This window comes from Emiliania huxleyi (assembly GCF_000372725.1).
Source record: "Emiliania huxleyi CCMP1516 unplaced genomic scaffold EMIHUscaffold_291, whole genome shotgun sequence".
Lineage (NCBI taxonomy): Eukaryota > Haptophyta > Isochrysidales > Noelaerhabdaceae > Emiliania > Emiliania huxleyi.
In genome coordinates this window covers 23,526-44,306 of record NW_005199844.1, presented here as the reverse complement: position 1 = coordinate 44,306, position 20,781 = coordinate 23,526, and the positions used below count along the sequence as shown (strand labels likewise).

Sequence of the window (20,781 nt, the reverse complement as noted above, 5' to 3'; positions counted from 1 at the left end):
CATCTACACGCACCGCGCCGCCACTCTCCACAACTGGTACCGTGGACATTAAGCTCCTCGAGTCGATCTGCGGCTACGACGGCGCTCTAGCTGCTTGCTCTCACGGGTGTCTGGCGACCCGCTCAGGCTTGCGAAACGGCCGGCCGCGGCGACGTGTTTCGAGCTCGGTGGTCTTCTCCGCGCGGCTGGGCCCGCTCCTATATGGGACCGATCCGCCCCCTCACTGGCCGGCTCGTCCGCCGTCCCTCCGGGATGTGAGGGGCCGCTGGAGTCAATGCTGCCCCACAACCGAGATTTCGATGATGCCCCACTGATACCCTCCGGACGACGGCACCGACGGGCCCCAGAAGCTTCACGGACGGTGAGGCGGGCTGTGGTTGGAGCCACCGGACGGGAGGCGGGCGTGGCGCACCAGCGGCATGGCTGCGAGCCGGCCGGCCGGCTCCACGGCACTGTGATCGCGGTGCTCACTCTCGCGGCCGTCTCACGATCCGCTCGAGACGAAAACCGGACCGGACGGTGCGACGCACCGCGAGTGGGATGGTCTTCTCCGCCCGGCTGGGCCCGCCCCTAGTCGGATCCGACCCGCCCGGTCGACTGGACACCAACGCGGTACGGGTGGACGCTAGATACACTCCCCTTCCCCTTCGGTACCGTAACCCAAGCTGTTTTCGCTCTGCCCTGATGTCCCCGCGACACGGCTCCCTCGCCCGCGAGGAGGCCGTCGCCGCGAAGCAGCGCCAGACGCTCGACGGCATCAACGGCCGCTTTGCGAGCGGCCACCCTTCGAGTGACCCCGACCGGATGGGACTCTTCGTGCACGTCTGGGACAATACGGAGGACGTGGCGGGGCGGCAGAGCTGGCTGCCCTGCTCGGCGGAGGCGGCGAACCGCGCCGGCGACGATTCGGCCGCCCTCGACCAGTACCGTGAGCCGGGCCGCTGCCTTGCGATGAACCCGCGCGACCGGCTGCCCACCGGGCTGCTCTTCCGCTCAATGCGCCGGCCCGGGCTCGCCTCGGACCTGATCCCGCTGCCGCTCGGCGGCGGGCGGCGCGGCGGCGTCATCCTTCGCCCGCGGCCAGGCGAGGTGCGGTGCGGATTCGGGTGCGGCAGCCGCATGCGGCAGAGGCCGGGCGAAGCGAGCCCTCCAAGCATTGACTCGAGAGTGGCCGAGTGTGGCAGGTACGACGGCTCCACGCGGTGGAGGCCGGACGGGTGCTTCTGCAAGGCCGAGCGGCGAGGGGCGCTGCGGCGGTGGAACGGCGCGCCGTGCGACTTCGCATGCAACGCCTCGGCGGCGGTCGCCGGCGGCGGCGCCTGCTTTGAGAGCGGCGCGGCCTGGCCGCCACGGCACTTCCCGACGCTGCTGCGGGAGCTCAGCCGGCGGAGAGAGGCGGCCGCCGCGGCGCAGCGGCGCACGAGCCGCTGCTACGAGTTTGTGGCGAGTCCGACGGCCGAGGGGCGCGCGATGAAGCGCGGAGTGTGACTTCTTAATCCCGCGTGGCAGGCGAGCTGGCACGAGCGGAGTGTAGAAGTCGTTGGGTCGCTCATGAGTTGGGAGTCACTCATGAGTTGGTCAGTCATCGATGGTTGCTCCTTCCGTGCGGCAGGTGAGCCCGACGGTGTGGAACGGCAGCCTCGCGCGCCGCGAGGCAGAGTGGCACGCGGCGGCGAGTGGCAGCCGAGATGGCAGCCGAGATGCAGCCGAGATGCAGCCGAGATGCAGCCGAGATGCAGCCGAGATGCAGCCGAGATGCAGCCGAGGTGCAGCCGAGGTGCAGCCGAGGCTCAGTCGCGAGGGGTGGCACGGCGGCGCCTCGCCTCGCGCCCCCTCTCCCGCCCGCGGACTGGCTCACAGCTGGAGCCGTGAGCAGGCGCCCTTCCTCGTCGAGGCCTTCTTCCACCCGGCCGGTCCGGCGCCATGCGGGTGCCCGCAGGCCGCCACCGATCGCGGCGAACCCTCTGCCAACCGCAGCGGCTGTCCGCCTGCAGACTGCGCCGCCGCGGCGGAGCAGGAGCGGCAGGCGAGGCGCCGCTTCCTGCGGAGGTACGGGCTGGGCGAGGCGCGCGCGCCGCTGCTGTGGCTGCACCGGGACCGCTGGTCGGAGCCTTTCTCGCTAGACTCGGACGGCTAGTGGCGCGGGTGGGCCTGGCCTGTCGGTCTTCCGCTTTCGGCACCGAGCCCCGACACGCGCTACGTGGTCAACCCCGCCTGTCGGCCGTCCCCCGCCCGCCGCTTCGATCTCCCCAGGGAGCTCGAGCGCGCCCTCTCTCGCTGCGACAGCCCCGTCGACATCTCTCGCGCCGCGGCCGTCTCGCTGCTCTTTCACTCGCTCGCGGAGCAGGGCATCCGCTTGTGGGCGCGAGAGCGCGGATTCGAGCTGCCGGCGCTGCCAGAGGGCGAGAGCTGCGCCGTGCGGTGGCTGTGCTATTCTGCGCTGCTGCGCGAGTCCAACCCGAAGGCGAGGGCGGCGGCAGGCAATCGGCACAGCGTATTCATTGACGGCGAGGGGCGGCTCTCGTCGTGCGGCAACGCGGATCACGTCCCAGGCCTCCTCGGCCACGGCGAGGGCGTGACGGGGCTCAACACGCCGACGGGCCTTCCTCAGTCGCTGGGTGAGCGCGCCGTGAGCATGTCGGCTGGAAAGTACCACAGCCTGGCCCTTGCTGCTGACGGCTGCGCCTGGAGCTGGGGCGATGGACTCTTTGGCCGATTGGGCCACGGCGACGGGCAGAACCAGCTGCTGCCCAAGAAGGTCGAGGCCTTTGCTGGCCAGCGCGTCGTCGCTGTGTCGGCATCACGCAGCCACAACTTCGCCCTCTCCGCCGACGGCGCCGTCTGGAGCTGGGGCGGTGAAGACTTTGGCAAGTTGGGCCACGGCGAGGACCTGTCGAACCAGCTACTGCCCAAGAAGATCGAAGAGTGGGCACTGGGGCTCTGACAGACTCACTGACACGACTCTCGACTGAGGCGTGAGGGAAGTAGCTTGAGAAGCTTCACTCACTCGCAGGCGTTTATCGTGTTTCGTCGGCAGGTCCCACTCCCAGGTGTGGATCGAATAGAATGGTAGACGCCGATGAGAGAGTAACAGAGACCACCAAAAAACACGCGATGCGAAAAAAAGGTGGTGCATCCGGGCGTCTCTCGTACGGCTTTACCGCGCGCGCGCCGAGAGAGTCTCTCACTCTCTCAGCCCTTGCGCACGCGATCTCGCTCGTCTCGGGCCTAGCGGGTGCCGCTCACGCGAGACGCATAGACCTCGCTCACGCCACCGCCACCGGCACTGGCCGCCCGAGCGGCCTCTCCGCCGGCGCCCTCTGGCTCCGCGCCCGCGCCCTTTGCCGCGGCCTCGGCCGGACGGCCTGCGTCGCGCACGGCGCAGCCTCGCCGCCGCAGCCGGTCGCCGCCCCGGCCTTCTCGAGCTTCGGCCGCCGCTCCGCGCCCTTCCCTTGTGCCGCTGCCGACCTCGCTGCCGATCTCGCTGCCGGGTTTGCGGCGGTGGCGGCGCCCGCGCGCTGCTGCGGCTTGCCGCCGGCGCGCAGCGGCTTGCCGCCGGCGGCGAGAAGGTTGGTGGTCGAGTACCTGTTCATTAGCTATTTTTTAATGAATGACAAGCGAATGAAGAGCTCGAGGTTGAACGCTGGTGGTCGAGTGCCTGTTTGCAGACGGGCGCGGCGAGACGCGCAGCAGCCCGCCTACGACTCGCAGCAGTGGCCGTGATGGTCTCAACCGGAGTCCGGCTGCTCTCGAGACGCACGCGGCAGCCCGCCGATGAGCGGCGTCAGCCCCGTGGCCAGGCCCGCGTCGGCCGCTGCCGTCTCCGCCTCTGGCGCAACCACCACCGACAGCGCCGGCCTCCTCCCTGCCGCGTCAGCGCCGCAGCAACTCTGGTGCGGAGGGGGACCCGCGACACGCTCGCGCAGCGGGGCGCCGCCTGCGCCGCCAGCGGCGGCGGCGGCGGCGGCGGCGGCGGCGGCGGCGGCGGCCCCACCCGCGCCGGAAGGCACGACGAGGGCGCGCGGATCAGAGGCCTCGCGCAGCACGTCGAGCGCCTAATCTCGGGTGATCTCGGGTGATCTCGGGTGGTCTCGGGTGATCTCGGGTGATCTCGGGTGATCTCGGGTGGACTCGGGTGGACTCGGGTGGACTCGGGGACGTCGGGTGGCGTCGGCTACTCTCGCGCAGCACGTGCGTCGCGTGCGTCTCGTCCACCGCTCGGCTAATCTCCGTTCATCTCCGCTAATCTCTGCCACTCTCGGCCACTCTCGGCTACGCTCGGAGCACGCCTCGTCCACGGCTCGGCCGAGCGCCTCGCTGTCGGCGAGGAGAGAGGAGACCTGGGCCGCGAGGAGAGGTGCGTGTCAGGACACCTAGGCGCACAGGCGGGGCAGGGAGGGAGAGGGGGCAGGCGAGGGCATAGGTGTCTCGCTAGCTATGGCGAGGAACCGTCTCCGGAGGAAGCTCGAGCAGCATGCCGGTGAGCTTGGGGGCGAGGGTGGAGAGGGAAGGGGCGCCGCTTAGCGTGGCGAGCAGCAGCGTGCCGTGCAGGTGCCGCAGCGCCGGCGACGCGTACGCGCCCACAGCACACTCGGCCGACTGGGGTGCTGCCACGCTCGGCTCTCGAGGCGCCGGCGGCGGCGGTGGCGGCTGCGGCTGCCATGGCGAAGGAGGAGGAGGCTTGTTGGTTCCCTTGCTGTTCTGCCGCTTGGCCGCCGGCAGGCCGCGCGGCGCCGAGGTACAGGTGGCCGACTCTACAGCCGCGCTCGAGCGCTGGGGGAGACGCGGCTTGAGGAATTCTGCCGGAGGCGCAGGAAGTGTGCACGGTTCTGGCCGGGCGCTGAGAAAGCCGGCGCCGCCGTGCGGGCTTGGCTGGGCAGGCCCGTCCAGCGCTCGCTTCTGGCTCGATTTGGGCATGGTCGGTCCCCCTGTCGGGCGAAGTCGGCACAAAAAGCAGCCTCCTCCTTGCTTGCATGTCGAAAAAAAAACGCGGCTGAAGCGACGCTTGCTCGCGTGCCGCCGCGCGGCGCGCGGCGCGCCGCGCGCGCGCGCGGGGGGGGCGCGCGAAGGCCCTGGAGAAGGCGTGACGCGCGCACTATCTCGGTCACTCATCCCGCCAGCGCGCCGCGCCGCCGGCGTCTGGGCGGTTGAAGATGACAGAGGCGACCGAGTCGCGCTTGTGCACGCAGAGGCAGCGCGGCAGGCTTTCGCGGCAGCCCTTTGGCACGACGAGCGCGGCGTCCTCGATGAAGTCGAAGAACTTGAGGGGCTCGCTTGCGACCGCCGTCGCGAGGAACGCCTTTTGCTTCGCGCACCAGGCGCCGTGCACGGGGTGCATGTCCAGCTGCTGAAAGACGACCTCCTTGAAGACGTACTCCCTGGCTCCCGGCGAAGCGGGCGGTGGTTCCTGCGCGTGGGTGTCCGTGGTATAATCTCGCATGAGGCTGTGCTGTGTCTTCAGGTCCTCAGATGTGGCGTGGCGCTGCGGACTGGAGAGAGAATGGGACGACGGGTCAAGAGAGGTATCGAGCTCACCGGCTCGCCCGCGCTCCTCCGCATCGACCCCGTGCCGAGCGCCGCGACGTACTGCTGCAGCTGCTTAAAGCGCCAACCCATCACGCCCCCGCACCACTGCGGAGGTGCGGCGCCCTCCTCGCACGCCCCCGCGTAGTAGCCGTTGGCATGCGGGTGGCGGCGCTGTCCGCGCCAAACCTCGATCACCTCGCGGGCGGCCGTGCTGGAGTAGCTGACGCCGCCGTGCTCCCGGCTGCGGATGAGGCGCAGACGACGCGGCAGCGGCGCCTCGTACTCTGGCGGCTCGTTCGCAAGCACGTATCTATCACTACGTAGTACTCAGCGCGTGTGCACGCAACCTAGACAAGGAGCGTGATCACCATCACGGACTCACGCACCCTGCACATGCACACCTCTTACACTGTCAGGACATACAGGCACGTCTACTCACTACTCAGCGCGTGTGCACGCAACCTAGACAAGGTGCGTGATCACCATCACGGACTCACGCACCCTGCACATGCACACCTCTTACACTGTCAGGACATACAGGCACGTCTACTCACTACTCACTACTCACTACTCGGCAGCGATCCGCTAGCCGCCAGTCGACCTAGGCCGCCGACGGGGAGTGGTCTTCGGCCGAAACGCGGGCGGACCCTCAAGCTCTTCACCGTGTAGGAAGCGGACCCTCACAGAGTCGGCGATGATTTTCTCCAGGGTGTGGAGGAGGGTGTGGAGGGCGTCTCGGGAACCGTGGTTTGGAACTTCACCCCAAAGTGGGGGTTGTCGGCCGTGGAGGAGTGGACGTAATCCACCAACGTGATGGCGTCGAACACCTGCCGACAGGGCGACACAAAATCAGTCTCCGAAGACTGCCTCCTAGTTGCGTCTCTCCCAACTACCTCTCTACCTGCACGCCCAGCGCTGACCGAAGCGCGTCGGCGTACCTACAGTGGCCACGCAGTACTTGGAACGCAGTGAGAACGGAGCCCGAAGTCGAGGCGCACTCACGGGGGCAGCTCGGTGCACTCGAGGAGAATCGCGCGCACGTCCGGGAACCGAGCCACCGCCGCCTTCGCCAGCGCCACGATTCCTGGCTCCACCCGCGCGGTGTCGACCGCCTCTCCCTTTGCGACGGCGTCGAAGCCGTCGACGTCCTCGAGACCGAGGACGTGGAACCGCGCCTGCACCTCCGCCTCTGTCACGTTTGCGAGCGCGAGCATCTCGGCGAACTTTGGCTCAAGCGCCGCGCCGTTGGCCGTGAGCACGAGGAACTGCGCCTGCGCGGCCGGCAGGGAGGGCAGCGTCGGATTACCGACTGGCGAGCTTGGGCTTGGGCTTGGGCGTGGGCTTGGGAGAGCGGAGGCGCGGGCCGCCTCGTCGCCGTAGGCGGTCGCCATCAAGTCGCACTGGATGAGGGCCGAGATAAAGCACGGCAGCTTGGAGACGGAGCGTGCGTCGGCGAGATAGTTCATGAGGAAGCCGCAATCACCCGCAATGCCGACGACGCCAGGCGTCGCTTGAAGCCGCTGGAGAGCTGCCGCCACGTTTTCGCGCTTCTCGCTGCAAAGCGGCCCTCCCTCCTGCGCAACCTCAAACGTCAGGCCCTCGGCCACCTGTGATGGCAGCGTGGGGTGCCTTGGGCGGGCGAGCGTCCGGGTGGAAGGGGGGAGGGGCGACTCGGCGCCTCGTGCGTTGTGCGGTAGCCGTATGACTTTTCGCAAGCGATGTCGCCCAAGGCGGGTGGGTACTCGTAATCGATGCGCAGAATGCCGATGGCGGGAAGCTTCGCGGGGTCGAGGCCGTCGTAAGCGCTGCAGCGCCCCGCCTGCCGCTCGTCAAAGTCGAGGTGTGAACAAGGCAGTGTCTAGGAAGTGTCTAGGAAGTGTCTAGGAAGTGTCTCCCGCCGCTCGTCAAAGTCGAGGCCGAATCGAGGGTTGTCGGTACTCGCGTGCACAAAGTAGTCCACCAGCGTGAGGGCGTCGAAGACGGGCAGGCCGAGCCTGGCGCGCAGCGCGTCGCTGAACGAAGGCAGCAGCGTCGACTCGAGGATGATGGCCTTTGCATTGCTCTCCTTGGCCTTCCGCTCCACCGTGGTGATGATGGCCTTCCGCTCCACCGTGGTCACCGACTCGTCGACGAGGCCCCATTCGCTAACCTCCTGGTCGGCGACATCGGCGGTCGCGAAACCGCGAATGTGCTGCAGGCCGACGACGATAAAGCGCTTCGCGTCGTCTTGCTCGAGCCCGATCGCGACCTAATCACAATCGCACCACAGATGACGACGCCATGCCCGCCGTTGCGCCGTGGACATCATCTCTGCCGCCAGATTCTGCTCGAGGTCCGCCTGGCTGTAGTCGTTTGTGTCGTTGGTCACAACGATCGCTTTCTCCGTCCTCTGATACATCGTGGCGATGAGCGACGCCTGCACCAGTGGCGACAGCACGACGGCGCGCTCAGCGAGCGCACGGCACCTGCTTCGGAAAGACGGCTGTGGTGAGCTATGGCGGCTAGGATCTCGGCTACGTCTCGGCTGCGTATCAAGCCTTGGTAGTGCACAAAAGATCCGCAATCGCCGGTGATGCAAACGCACTCAGCGAGGTCAAGTTCCTCGACGGCCACTCGTAACGCCTCCTCCTGGGACGCACTCAGAGGCTTCCCAGCGCGCACATGCTGATAGGGCAATCCCTCCACCACAGCGTACACGATGCGGTAGTGGTACTCGGCCCTGTCAGCCGCGCTCACAATCGCCTGCGCGCACTCCCATCGTGCTCCGTCGCAGCGTAGGATCCCGACAACAGGGAGGCCGGCGCAGACTGCTCGGGATTGCTTCGCACTCCGGGACTGCTTCGCCGTGCGCGTGGTCGTTGCGGAGGAGTGCGAGCAGCCCATGTGGGATCTGTGTCTCCGCGGCGTGTCTCAGGCCTTCTCACCTGCGGACGTGGGATCGAGGGCCGCCGAATTTCGTGTTGTTTCAGATAACATTCTTCTTTCTTTGCGAGTTCTTGCTTGTTTGTGAGCAGCGCGCTGTGTGTGTGTTGATGCGAGTAGTCTAGCTGCTATGTGAGTATGCCAAAAGGGGCTGCACGCACAGACGTCAAACCCGCCTGACTTTAGAGCTTTGAGTAGGCCGCCAATCTCATCAGGCCGCCGCTGCCGCTGAGGCCGAGCAAGGCTGCCTGGCGCCGCTTGAGGCGCGAGGCTGCCTGGCGCCGCTTGAGGCGCGAGAACTCTCGACTGATCCACTCGTGGATGCGGACCTGGGTCGTCCTCCTCCGCATAAACGCACACCAGTTTAACTTCCCACCCCAAAACAGTCACGTGGACCCGTCACCAGACGACGCAGGGCGGACGACGGTGAGGCGGAGCAGTCGCGCAGGGCGAGACGAGGGAGGGAGCAGGACGTTGCGGAGATCAGCAGGAGGATGTACGAAGAGATTAGGAGCAGCAGAGGGACCCGAGGGACCATGTGGAAGACGGCTAGTGCTAGTCCCCCATCGGGAGGACGACCCCGGCTAGCCGCCAACCACACCCACAAAGAACCCTGCACAAAGACCGCAGGGCGGGGACCTGTTCCTTTTTACCCATCTCCTAGTAGAGGTGTGCGTTTTGTTTATTTATTAGTCACGTGGAGAGCCTTGTGGCTCGGCGCTCGCCGTGCTCGCCGCCGCGCGCTCGAGCATCTCCGTGACCTCGCGCGACAGGACGCCGCAGAACTTCTCCACATCGTGGTCGTTCTTGGTGGGGGTGGGCGAGAAGGGGCGCTCACACTCGACGGACGCGGCCTCGATGCCGAGCAGCCCAAACGCCACCAGGAGGGAGAGCGGGATGGTCGCCCAACGCCAGTCGCACGCATACACGACCGGGATGCCGCAGAGCACGAGCAGCAAGAAGCTGCGGAGATGCACCACGAAGGCGTAGGGCAGCGGCGTGCCCTGGATGCGCTCGCAGCCGCCGAGCGGCTGGCCGAGCCCCTTTGCGCTGTGCAGCAGGCTCGCGTACAGCTGCGCCATCGCAACATTGTCGCGCGCCTACGTGGCAAAACGACGCCATTCACAACCTCCCAAGCATTGCCATTTTACCCATGGCTGGAGGGAGAGGGGAGGGGAGGGAGGGAGGAGAGAGAGAGCGCACGAACCGAGCCAGACAGAAACTGCGAGGCGAGGACCGCCTGCGCGTGCTCGACCATCGCGAGGGGTCGGTGGGCCGCCGAGCTGAGCAACTCCATCGTCGGCGCGTCGAAGATGTTGTAGCACATGCTCTCGAAGAGGTCGGCGCGGCGAGCCGACTGGGCAGGACCCCACACGTGTAGCATGAAGGCTACGGGGAATCCGACCGCGACCTCGCACAGCCGGTCTCGCGTCTCGGCGGAGAAGTCGCCCGGCGCGCTCGCGTGCGCTGCGACGGACGACATGGCGAGGTCGCGGCAGTGGATCATCATCCAGCCGCACAGCTGTCGAGCCTCCCAATGACGCGTTGCGGCGCGGTTGAGGCGGAAGACCAACAGGAAGGAGAGCGCCGTGAGCTGCAGCCGGAATGCGCCCTCCGCATTCGACAGCGCGGAGCACGTCTCGGAATCGGCGTCGAAAAAGTGCATGACGATGGGTGTCCAAGCGATGGTCACGACGGCGACCATGCTGAATGGCGCCCACACGTTGATCACACCGCGGCCGTCCAGCCTGAATAGATCTGAGGTCCAGGCGCGGATGTCGCTGTCCGTCGCGTAGTCACGCACAGCCTTCTTCGGACGGCCCGCGTTTACGGCGGCGAGCCGCTTTGCGGCGCTCTTGCGGAGCCGCACACGCAACTCCACGGCGGAGTCGCTCTCGGTCGGGACATGTCGCATAACGTTTCCGCAGCGTAGAGGGCCTGGGTTCCGGCTCCTAGCCAGATAGGGGGTCTGCACATGACTCGCACCAAAACGCCCTACCTACCTACCTATTGCGGGCGCCAATCGCCAGGCTCCGTGCCCCACCTACCTACCTATTCCCAGGCCGCGCAGCGAAGCGAAAAAATGCCCGTTAGCCCTCTGTGAATAGGCTCCCAGCGCCCGCCGCGCGCCGGCTTGTACCTCGGTGCGCGCCGCTCGCGAGCCCACCAGAGCATGGCCTACTGGGCTCTCGAGGCGTTGGACGGCTCCAGAACGGCACTCTCTTCCCTCGACAGAGTCTCCCGCGCAGCGAAGCGGTTTTTTTACCCCCCCCCCCCCGCCCGCCCGCCCACCAGCCACCACCACCACCTACCTACCTATTGCGGGGCCCTCTGGGGCGGTCAAAACCGGACCTACCTACCTATTGCATGGGGTCTAACCGTAGGCAACAGACCCCCTATCTGGCTAGGAGCCGGAACCCTGTGTAGCCCTCCTTTTGGTATAAAACGTTTCCGCAGCAGCAGGCAGTTTCGCGTTGCACCACCCGCCGAAGGTTTCGAACAGGTACATCTTTACGTCGGTGTCCGAGAGAGCGCGAGAGGGCGTGCGCGTAGTCCGCCTTCTTGTACGCCACATAGCCGCCGCCGTCGCTCGGCCTGAAGTCGCCCTGAGTTTTATTTCTTTTCTTTGCCTGGAAGTTTCCTCCTCGCCGCTGCCAGCTCGCCGCTCGCCGCCAGCTCGCTGCTCCTCCTCGCATGAAGCAGCACCTCCTTCTCCTTGTCGCCAGCCTCCCATCCGCGCACGGCGCGCTCCTCTCCTCTCGCCGACCGCTCCCATCCTCCTGCCGCGCCGCGGCAGCGCGTGCTCTTCTTGGGTTTGGCGAGGGCTCGTCGCCGCCGCAGACGGTCGACGAGGCGCGCCAGAAGTTTTTCGCGGCGTACGGGAAGCCGTACGTCGCGCCCGACGCGCAGGGCTTCGTCAACGAGCTGCTCGGCAGCTCTCAGATGGCGATCGTCTCGCCGTCGTTCCGGTACAACGCCGTCTTTGCGCTGGGCACCGAGGCGCTCTGCGAGACGTTCCTCGCGCAGCGGCCCGAGGCGGAGCGCGTCGCCATTACTGACGCCATCATCACCGCCCTCGGCATGAGCCCGCAGCAGCTCAAGAGCGACGCAGCGGCGCTCCGCGAGACGGCGAAGGCTGCCGGGACAGAGGAGGCGCTCCTCGGCTCGAAGCCGATGCTCGAGATCAAGGCGTACCCGAAGGTCAGTCAGTCAGTCAGTGTTACACACCTCCTAGCATGGAGGACGGGCCCACCCGCACACACACGCTGTACCCGAAGGTGCCGCCGCTCAAGTACTCGTACGCGTTCGGCGCCGGCATGCTCACACTCATGCCCCTCGTCGAAGTCAAGCCGAGCGACGACGCCATCGACCGGTGAGCCAGTTCTTCCGAGACACCTCCGAGACACCTCTGAGACACCTCTGAGACACAGACCCCTTCCGAGACCCTTCCGAGACCCTTCCGAGACCCTTCCGAGACCCTTCCGGCACGCCTGCAACCCGCTGTGATCCACAGCCGCCGCCCGCTGCCTCGGCTCTCGATGTGCTTGTGGAAGGGTGCAGCAGCTGCATGCCCGCCCCGACGGCGAGATCTGCATCTGGATTGGCGAGACCTGCGAGATCTGCATCTGGATGGCGAGATCTGCATCTGGAAGCCTTCTTCTCTCAGGTGGGTGGGCGCGCTCGAGATCGACCCCGCCAAGGGCAAGATGCTGAAGCGCGACTTCGCCTTCTTCGAGTCGTCGCAGGACAAGCTGGCGGAGATGAGGCAGATGATGGCGGAGATGCAGGCGAGATCTACTCGAGATCTACCCGAGAGACAGCCGAGAGACAGCCGAGGTGCAGCAACGCTTGGAGCAGCCCCGTTTACCCAGCGAGTGGTCTCGCCGCAGGCCTCTGCCAAGCGCAAGGAGGCTGCGGCGCGCGCGGGGGCGGCAGGCCCGCGCGGCTCGGCGGCGGCGCTGGGCGAGGCGGAGGCGGCGGCTTCGCGGCTTGGCGGCCTAGACGCGGAACACGGATTCATGCATCTCAACCAGCGCTCAAGAGGACACGTCTTCAGTTGTATTCGGCCGTGTTCGGCCGTATTGCCTGCATTCGCCTCCCTCGTATTCACGCGGTGCTCTGAAGACACTGCACGAGACCCGTCCTCCCGCCCCGAGGCTGGTGTATCCAGCACGTAGGCTCGGGGGTCCCAAGGCGTCGATAGTGAGGCAGCAGGCAGCGGGGCTGCGGCGGGCGGAGCGGCGGCAGGTTGCGATCGGGAGGAGCGCGGAGCGGAATGCGGAGTGGAGCGAGCGCGTGCACGCGCTGCGGCGGGAGAGGGTGAGGGAGGAGCTGGTGCGGGCACGGCGAGCGCGTGCGGCGCGTGTGGAGGCGCGCGCGACGCTCTCGAGCTCCCGCTTGTATCTCCCCACATCTCCCCGTCTCTCGCTCGCGCGCTCAGCCGGCGGTCCTCGAGGCCATATCTCCCCGTATCTCCCCGTATCTCCCCGTATCTCCCCGTATCTCCCCGTATCTCGAGCACCCGCTTAATTGCAGACCCCCTCCGGCCCTTCCTCACCTGCCGTCTGGGCGCACGACCACCTCGAGTGCGAGATACGGGGAGACATGGGGGAGAGCTGACCTCCCGCCTGCGAGACTAGGCGCACGACGACCTCGAGTATCGCCGGCTGAGCGCGCAGGCGCTGGCGGCGGAGAAGGAGCGGCTGCGGCTTGAGCACTCCACGCGCGAGGAGGCGCGGCGGGCGGCGGCGGCGGCGCGGCGGCGCCGTCACGAGGCTCTCGACACCTTCTATGCGGACCAGCTGGAGATGCTGCACGGCGAGTTGGCGAGGGAGGAGGCTGGCCTCGCCTTGCGCGAGCGCGCCTCGCACTCGCTCGAGCTCTCGATCGACGCGGAGGCGCGGCGCGAGCAGCGCGCGCTGCTGCAGCAGCTGCACGACAGGCGAGGGGCTAGCCGGCTGGCCTAGACCTCTCCTCCACCTCTCCCCGGCCTCCCCTCTGTCCTCTCCTCGACCTCTCCTCGACATCCCCTAGACCTCCCTAGTCCTCTCCTCGACCTCTCCTCGACATCCCCTAGACATCTCCGAGACATCTCCTCGACCCTTCCTCGACCCTTCCTCGACCCTTCTTGGAGCCTTCCCCCGGCAGGCTCGCAAGGATGCACCGGCTGGCGGACGGGTCGGTCTACACGGCGCCTGAGGAGGTCGGGCGGTCGAGGCTGCCCATCTACTCCGCGGCCGAGGAGGCGTGGTGAAGAGGGGAAGGGGGGCGGGGCGGGGAGGGGGGTGCAAGAGCAGGGGGCTCAGCCTATGTCTCTGAGTGCGGAGGCTTTGAGACGTTTGAGCCGAGAGAGCACACATTGTATGTGGACCAACCCCTTGGAGTGTGAAGGCTTCGTAGCCCTCCTCTACTGTGCGTGTGCATGAAGACACCCGCCGCACGCCGCACAGGGCTGGAGAGCGAAAAAATGCAAGAAGACCTAGACCAGGGGTACGTGGCTGGGTTCACAGCGATTGTAGGTAAATTGAGGGACCAAATCACGGTCGCGGCCTTCCGACTCGCGCCTCCGCCTCACTGGCACTATTGTAGCCCTGGCCGGTGCGCGTGCGGAGTTGAAGTTCCGGAGTAAAAATTCCAACGCGTTCTCTCACGGTGACCAAAAAATGTCCACCTCAGAGGCACCTCCGGAGGCAGGCCGCCGCACGCCGGCGACACAGCTCCAGCTGTCGAACTGACCCGCAGCTCCTCTCAGAGCGGGAACTGTGACGAAAGTTGACTGAGGCGGTTGTCAGGAATCATCATACGGATCACATGGTTGCTCTTTGATGACGGGATACCGCCCGACCACTCCTGGGTGGCACTGCCACCGGTGTCGCTCGACGTCCTGTCGACAGCGTGCCGACAGCGACACAGACCATGTGGGACGCGTCGAGTATCGACCTCTACTGCTTACCCAGCCTTCGAGTGTATCCTGGCTGTGGTCCCACACCCACTGGTGTCCATCTCAGAGACCGCAGGAGGTCATGAGGGTCGATGGGAGTGCCAACCCCACAATGCCTAAAAACCCAGCCCAGTACACAAAGTACTTACTACTACTAACTAGAGGGAACCCCGTACGGTACTAGTAGCGTGTAGTCCGTAGACCGTAGTACTGACGTAGGATGAGAGAAATGAGCGAGAGAAGGGTAGAAATAAATAAATAAATAAAACGGACACCTCTCTACTGTGAGATGGGTAAAAAGGAACAGGTCCCCCCGCCCCTCGCGATCTTTGTGCAGGGTTCTTTGTGGGTGTGGTCGGCGACTAGCCGGGGTCGTCCTCCCGCTGGGGGACTAACTAGCACTAGCCGTCTTCCACATGGTCCCTCGGGTCCCTGCTGCTCCTAATCTCTTCGTACATCCTCCTGCTGATCTCCGCAACGTCCTGCTCCCTCCCTCGTCTCGCCCTGCGCGTTTGCTCCGCCTCACCGTCTTCTGCCCTGCGTCGTCTGGCGACGGGTCATCCATAGTCGGTCGAGGTCGCCGCCCTCCTCGTGCCTCTTCCCAACGTTCCCTCGGCGGCCGATGCCGTCTGCTCCGGCTCCCCAGTCCCCGGTTCTGCCCTGCTCTCGTCTGTAGAGAACCAAGAGAAGGGTAGAAAGGGATATGGTGATTTTTGAATGAACGCCTCGCGCAAAACCACCGCTACCATGCCACAGAAGACCCTTGTGGGCTATCCAGAACACCTAAGATCATGCCCTCTAACGTGGGCCCGAGATATGCCAGCTAAACCCCGGATTTTTTTCGGCAGGCGGATGCGTGAGATATGGTGTCGTGCGGGTGTGCGCGCGAGCGTGCAGCAGTCCCACAGTCGCGCCAGCGCTGAGGTACGAGACGACTTATTTTGACAAAAGCAACCCACGTACTGTGTACCTGCTCGGCGCTCTCACCCTCCCGGCCGCCACGGCTTCCCACCCCGCCCGCCTTGCCTTTGCTTGCCGCCCATCTCACTGGCAGAAGCAGCACCTGCAGCAGCAAACTGAAACCCAAGGTCCACTGCGCGTTCGTCGGCATTGGCACCCCAGCCGGATGGCCACAATGATGTGGGCTCGGGCCGTGGCGGTGCCCGCAGCCGCGAGCGTCGAGGCAGCGAGGCGAGCGGGTACTTTTCGCGCAGCAGCTCAGAGCTCAGCGGGTTGCCAGCGGAGCAATGGCCATGCGCCGGCCGCGGGCTGCTGCTCGCGTCGCGGCCGTTTAGCACGGTGTTTGCCCACTGCGAGGGGCGGAAGGTGCCGCTCCCGCCCCCTATCTCCCCGACGCGCGCCTGCAAGCGGCGCATAGCGGCCAGGACAACAGGGTCGCTCATCGCGGCGCCCCAGTCAGCGCCATCGCCACCGCTGTCAGCCTTCAGTCCGTCGCAAAAGCGCAGCAGGTCGGCGGGCCGATGGCGAGCACGCTCTCGCAGTTCGACGTCGCTTGGTCCAGGGCCCGCCTCCCCGCCGGCCGCGCGGTGCAGCTTTGCCGTCAGCCGCTGCCCAGTGTTGTGCGAGGGAGTTTTGTTGTAAGATCTTCTTTTCTTCGCGATGTCCACCCCGCCGCGCCGCCGCTCGCGCCGCCTCGCCTCCGCCGCCACCGCCGCTCCCTCGCCAAGCACGCCGCCGTCCATCCGCCTCCTCGACCTCCCCACGGAGCTCCTCGTGCGCGCCCTCTCTCGCTGCGACCCCGCCGACATCGCTCGCGTCGCGGCCGTCTCGCTGCTCTTCCACGCCTCGCTTGCGCTAGAGGCCATCCGCTTGTGGGCGCGAGAGCGCGGCTTCGAGCTGCATGCGCAGCCGGACGGCGAGGGCTGCGCCGTGCGGTGGCTGTGCTATTCGGCCTTGCTATGCGAGTCCAACCCACCGGCGAGGGCGGCGGCAGACCGCTACCACAGCCTCTTCATCGACGGCGAGGGGCGGCTCTCGTCGTGCGGCAATGCGGAAGAGGAGGACGTGGAGGACTTGGAGGAGGTTCCGGGCCTCCTTGGCCACGGCGAGGGCGTGACGCGGCTCAACACGCCGACACGCCTCCCTTCCACGCTGGGTGACGAGCGCGCCCTGAGTGTGTCGGTGGGAGATGCCCACAGCCTTGCCCTCACCGCCGGCGGCGCTGTCTGGAGCTGGGGCTGGGGGGTCGAAGGCAGGCTGGGTCACGGCGACTGGGCGCTGAACGAGTGGCAACCGAAGAAGGTCGAGGCCTTTGCTGGTCAGCGCGTCGTCGCCGTCTCGGCTGGAGGTAGTCACAGCCTCGCCCTCACCGCCGACGGCGCCGTCTGGAGCTGGGGCCGGGGAGTCGAGGGGCAGCTGGGCCACGGCGACCGGCAGGACACGGAGCTTCCTGAGAAGATTGAGGCCTTGGCTGACAAGCGCGTCGTCGCCGTCTCGGCTGGAGACTGCCACAGCCTCGCCATCACCGCCGACGGAGCTGTCTGGAGCTGGGGCTATGGAGCCGACGGCCGGTTGGGCCACGGCGACCAGCAGCTACAGCTGCTGCCGAAGAAGGTCGAGGCCTTGGCGGAGCGGAGCGTTGTCGCTGTGTCGGCTGGATACTCCCACAGCCTCGCCATCACCGCTGACGGCGCCGCCTGGAGCTGGGGCTATGGAGGTCAGCTAGCGCTGGGCCACGGCGGCGGGCAGGACCAGCTGCTGCCCAAGAAGATCGAGGCTTTTGTCGGCCAGCGCGTCGTCGCTGTGTCGGCTGGAGCGTACCACAGCCTCGCCCTCGCCGCCGATGGAGCCGTCTGGAGCTGGGGCCGTGGCTACTATGGCAAGTTGGGCCACGGCGATGTGCAGCACCAGCTGCTGCCAAAGAAGGTCGAGGCCTTGGCGGGGCGGCGCGTCAGCTCTGTGTCGGCTGGCTTCACGCACAGCTTCGCCGTCACCGGCGACGGCGCTGTCTTTTCCTGGGGCCAGGGCGAACGCGGCTGCCTTGGCCACGGAGAGGACCTGTCGAACCAGCTGCTGCCCAAGAAGATCGAGGCGTGGGCGCCCTGCCCCCGGCGGCATGCATGCTCTGTCTAACCGGCTGTGTGGTGTGTGTGTGTGGTGTGACTCTAATGAATTCTTCCTTTTAATTGTCGGGGAAAAGACGTGGCTGCCCAGCTCTCTGGCGTCTGCGACGCGGGCGCCTTGCGAGCCCTGCCAGGAGGGACGGGAGGACGCGAAGAAAGGAGGGCGAGGAGGACGAGCGGCCCGCACAGGCCGCGAGCAGACAGCGCCTGCTGGCCATTTCGAGACATTCGCAAAGAACGCTAGCTACATGGGAGGGCTTCGTGAAGGATGGATTGAAAAACATTCGAACAAAGAAGAGGGTAGAGGCGACGGGAGGAACCGGCAGAGGATGCAGACATAAGGCAGACATGCAGTGACGTGACACACACACACACACACACACACACACACACACACACACACACACACACACACTCACACACACACACACACACACACACACACACACACACACACACACACACACACACACACACACACACACCGCTCACCCACGCGCACCGGGCCTTGCACTTTGAATGCCGTGGGCGGCTCCTGTCGTTAAAGACGTGGTGACGCGAGGGTTGCCCCCCCCTTGCCCCACCACCTCGTGTGTGTGGAGAAGTTTACCTTACCTTACCTTATATCTTGCGCGGTCCTAAATTTCTGCAGCGGTGGCGGTCCGCCGCTGTCCTGGGACAGTAAAGCCGTATAGAGTTTGATACCGGGTGGGTGTAACACAACGCGAGCGGAAAGTGAGAGATGCGTCGGCCGGCGACGACCAGACTGCAGACACCCTCACACAGACCGGCAGTAGAGGCCACGCGCCACGCCCCTCGCCCCTCACACAAGCACCGTGAACGACTGCGCCGGAGGCCCCCCCTCCTCCCTCGCCGCGCGCGCGCGCGCGAGACGCCGCTGCTGCGCCGCCTGCAGCGCCGCCGACTGCGGCGCCACCTTTGCCCTCGCCCCAAAGCCGCGCGGGAAGCTCTCCGCGCGCCCCTCTGCCGCGCGTCCGTCGAACGGCGCGCGGCCACCGCCCGGCGGGCGCGCGCAGCCCCCCGCGCCAGCCAGCCTCGCGAGCTGCTCCTGCGGGACACGTCTCGGACGGCTGACGGACGTGTCGTGGACGTGTCCTCCAGCCAGCCGCAGCGAGCTGCTCCTGCAGCGCGAGCTGCTCGAGCCGCTGCGCGCGCGAGAGCGGCGACTCTGGCTCCGCAGTCTCGCTGAGCTCGGCGGGCGAAGAGGCGGAACGCGGCACCGACGCCTTTGCCTGCGCGAGCGAGCGGCGGCTGCTGGCGGTGCCGACGGGGCTGACGCCTCCGCCCGCCTCTGCTGCGCGGGAGTGCCGGCCTACCGCACCACCCACGGACACTGAACCCACACTGGGTTCGACCACTCTGGGGGGTATGGTACGCGAGCGGCGGCCGGAGACTCCGCGCGTCGACCCGATGGACGAGTCGTCCTCGTCGTCATCCGAGTAGGCCCCTCCCTCGCGCGGGGCCAGCACGTCGAACAGCCGCGCGTGGTCGGCCCACGGGTCGCCTGCGGTGTGAACAGCGTCTCTTCACACCTCTGGCTGTGAACAGCCGCGCGTGGTCGGCCCACGGGTCGCCTGCAGGAAGGGTCCAGGAAGGGTCCAGGAAAGGTCTAGGAAAGGGCCGCGTGGTCGGCCCACGGGTCGCCTGCAGGAAGGGTCCAGGAAGGGTCCAGGAAAGGTCTAGGAAAGGGCCGCGTGGTCGGCCCACGGGTCGCCTGCAGGAAGGGTCCGAGAAGGGTCCGAGAAGGGTCCGGCGAGGAGAGCCGGCGTCGGTCGGCGGTCTCGGCTCGCCGCTGTCGTACACCGCCGTCTGGACGCGCTCGTACGGGCGGCCGCTCCTATGGGGAGATACGGGGAGATGTGGGGAGATGTGGGGAGGGATTGGCCCGCCGTACTGGCGGCCGCTCCACAGCGCGCCGCCCAAGCTGCCGCCGCCGCCGCCGCCGCCGCTGCCGCTGTACACGGACCCGCTGCGTGTGCTGGAGCAGAGCGGGCGCGGCGCCCAGGCTGGCCCGTGCGGGGGCAGGTCGGAGAGGGAAAGGTTGCGGCCTAGGGTTAGGGTTAGGGTTAGGGGGTACGGGTTAGGGTTAGGGGAGGGAGAGGGTGCGGCCTAGGGTTAGGGTTAGGGTTAGGGTTAGGGTTAGGGGAGGGAGAGGGTGCGGCCTAGGGTTAGGGTTAGGGTTAGGGTTAGGGTTAGGGGAGGGAGAGGGTGCGGCCTAGGGTTAGGGTTAGGGTTAGGGTTAGGGTTAGGGGAGGGAGAGGGTGCGGCCTAGGGTTAGGGTTAGGGTTAGGGTTAGGGTTAGGGTTAGGGGAGGGAGAGGGTGCGGCCTAAGGAGTGAGCCTCTGTGAGTGGAGAAGGGGAGAGCACCGCCGAGCCAGGCTGGAGGGGGGGGAGGGCGCGCGGCCGCAAGCGTAGCGTCCGTCTGCTTCCCGGCCAATCTCGGCTAATCTCGGCTAATCTGCGGCTAATCCCGGCCAATCTCGGCCAATCCCGGCCAATCCCGGCTAATCTCGGCTAATCTCGGCCAATCTCGGCTAATCTCGGCCGGAAGCGTCGTCCGTCTGCTTCCCGGGCGGCGCGACGCAGCAGGAGACGTAGATCAGGAGGAAGGTGAGGACCTAGGGTCAGGGTCAGGGTTAGGGTGTTAGGGTTAAGGTTAGGCTAGGGTTAGGGTCAGGGTCAGGGTCAGGGTCAGGGTCAGGGTCAGGGTTAGGGTTAGGGTTGGATGAGGAGGATGCTGAGGACCTCCGCGGCGAGCAGGACGCAGCCCAGCAGCACGATCCAGTGCGACGGCTTGGCGGCGTTCGCCTGCGTGCCCAGCACATCGTCGAGCGTGTGGTACGGCACCGCCTGCCCACATCTCGCCCCCGCGGGTGTGAAAAGACGCCGTTCACAGGTCCGTCCAGCGTGCGGTGTGCGGCGCTTCCTCCCCTCTCGAGAGAGGCTGCACGAGGTTGGCGAGGCGGTTGAGCGGCCCGCGACCGCCCCACAGCCGCGCGTCCTCCTCGGTCCACCCGATCCAGCGTGCGTCCCTCCAGTAGGGCGTGTACGGCGGGTGCGAGGGCGGAGGCGGCGACGGAGGAGGCGAGGGCGGAGGCGCGGGCGGCGGCGGCGACGGCGGCGGCGGCGGCGGCGGCGGCGAGGGAGGCGGCGAGGGAGGCGACGACGGCGGCGGTGGGCGGGGCGGAGATGTCGGAGGTGGCCGTGGCGCCTACGGCGGCGGCGGCGGCGCCGCGGGCGGCTCGGGCCGGCCGGGAGGGGAGGGAGAATGGGAGGGGGACCGGTCGA

At 66.9% G+C, this 20,781-nt stretch overlaps 6 protein-coding genes across 6 annotated transcripts in view; 2 read left to right on the top strand and 4 right to left on the bottom strand.

Annotated features, from left to right (window-relative positions):
• Positions 1-684: 684 nt before the first annotated feature.
• On the top strand, positions 685-2,137 carry EMIHUDRAFT_116405 (hypothetical protein; the record flags this gene model as incomplete). Its single annotated transcript, XM_005775849.1, has 2 exons — positions 685-1,482; positions 1,877-2,137. The coding sequence occupies 2 exons, from the start codon at positions 685-687 to the stop codon at positions 2,135-2,137; spliced, it is 1,059 nt and encodes a 352-aa protein (XP_005775906.1).
• A 1,369-nt stretch (positions 2,138-3,506) lies between these two features.
• On the bottom strand, positions 3,507-4,928 carry EMIHUDRAFT_368068 (hypothetical protein). Its single transcript, XM_005775848.1, has 2 exons — positions 4,290-4,928; positions 3,507-4,055 (listed from the first exon to the last, which is right to left on the bottom strand). The coding sequence occupies exon 1, from the start codon at positions 4,915-4,917 to the stop codon at positions 4,432-4,434; it is 486 nt and encodes a 161-aa protein (XP_005775905.1). The 5' UTR covers positions 4,918-4,928; the 3' UTR covers positions 3,507-4,055; positions 4,290-4,431.
• Positions 4,929-5,825: 897 nt separating this feature from the next.
• Positions 5,826-8,409, bottom strand: EMIHUDRAFT_457996 (hypothetical protein; the record flags this gene model as incomplete). The annotated part of the gene is made up of 7 exons (XM_005775847.1): positions 5,826-6,353; positions 6,428-6,464; positions 6,547-7,155; positions 7,233-7,345; positions 7,475-7,774; positions 7,895-7,942; positions 8,044-8,409. 7 exons carry the CDS (start codon positions 8,407-8,409, stop codon positions 6,207-6,209), a joined length of 1,620 nt encoding a protein of 539 aa, XP_005775904.1. The 3' UTR covers positions 5,826-6,206.
• A 728-nt stretch (positions 8,410-9,137) lies between these two features.
• EMIHUDRAFT_116403 (hypothetical protein) lies at positions 9,138-10,363 on the bottom strand (the record flags this gene model as incomplete). Its single annotated transcript, XM_005775846.1, has 2 exons — positions 9,138-9,548; positions 9,656-10,363. The coding sequence occupies 2 exons, from the start codon at positions 10,361-10,363 to the stop codon at positions 9,138-9,140; spliced, it is 1,119 nt and encodes a 372-aa protein (XP_005775903.1).
• Positions 10,364-11,142: 779 nt separating this feature from the next.
• Positions 11,143-13,415, top strand: EMIHUDRAFT_239558 (hypothetical protein; the record flags this gene model as incomplete). The annotated part of the gene is made up of 5 exons (XM_005775845.1): positions 11,143-11,649; positions 11,727-11,821; positions 12,116-12,184; positions 12,627-12,783; positions 13,251-13,415. 5 exons carry the CDS (start codon positions 11,143-11,145, stop codon positions 13,413-13,415), a joined length of 993 nt encoding a protein of 330 aa, XP_005775902.1.
• A 4,732-nt stretch (positions 13,416-18,147) lies between these two features.
• The window catches only part of EMIHUDRAFT_469508 (hypothetical protein), a gene marked incomplete at its 3' end in the record, with an annotated part of 3,720 nt that continues 1,086 nt past the window's right edge, over positions 18,148-20,781 (bottom strand). The window contains exons 2-9 of the mRNA XM_005775844.1: positions 20,444-20,704; positions 20,239-20,343; positions 20,039-20,111; positions 19,400-19,541; positions 19,297-19,330; positions 18,869-18,997; positions 18,573-18,805; positions 18,148-18,541 (exon numbers count right to left, since the gene is read on the bottom strand). Of these exons, the coding sequence (XP_005775901.1) occupies positions 18,148-18,541; positions 18,573-18,805; positions 18,869-18,997; positions 19,297-19,330; positions 19,400-19,541; positions 20,039-20,111; positions 20,239-20,343; positions 20,444-20,704 (1,371 nt within the window). The remainder of the gene's footprint in view (positions 18,542-18,572; positions 18,806-18,868; positions 18,998-19,296; positions 19,331-19,399; positions 19,542-20,038; positions 20,112-20,238; positions 20,344-20,443; positions 20,705-20,781) is intronic.

Coding starts and splice junctions, on each gene's coding strand:
- EMIHUDRAFT_368068 (XM_005775848.1), bottom strand. CDS start 4,917: ATGCCCAAATCGAGCCAGAAGCGAGCGCTGGACGGGCCTGCCCAGCCA.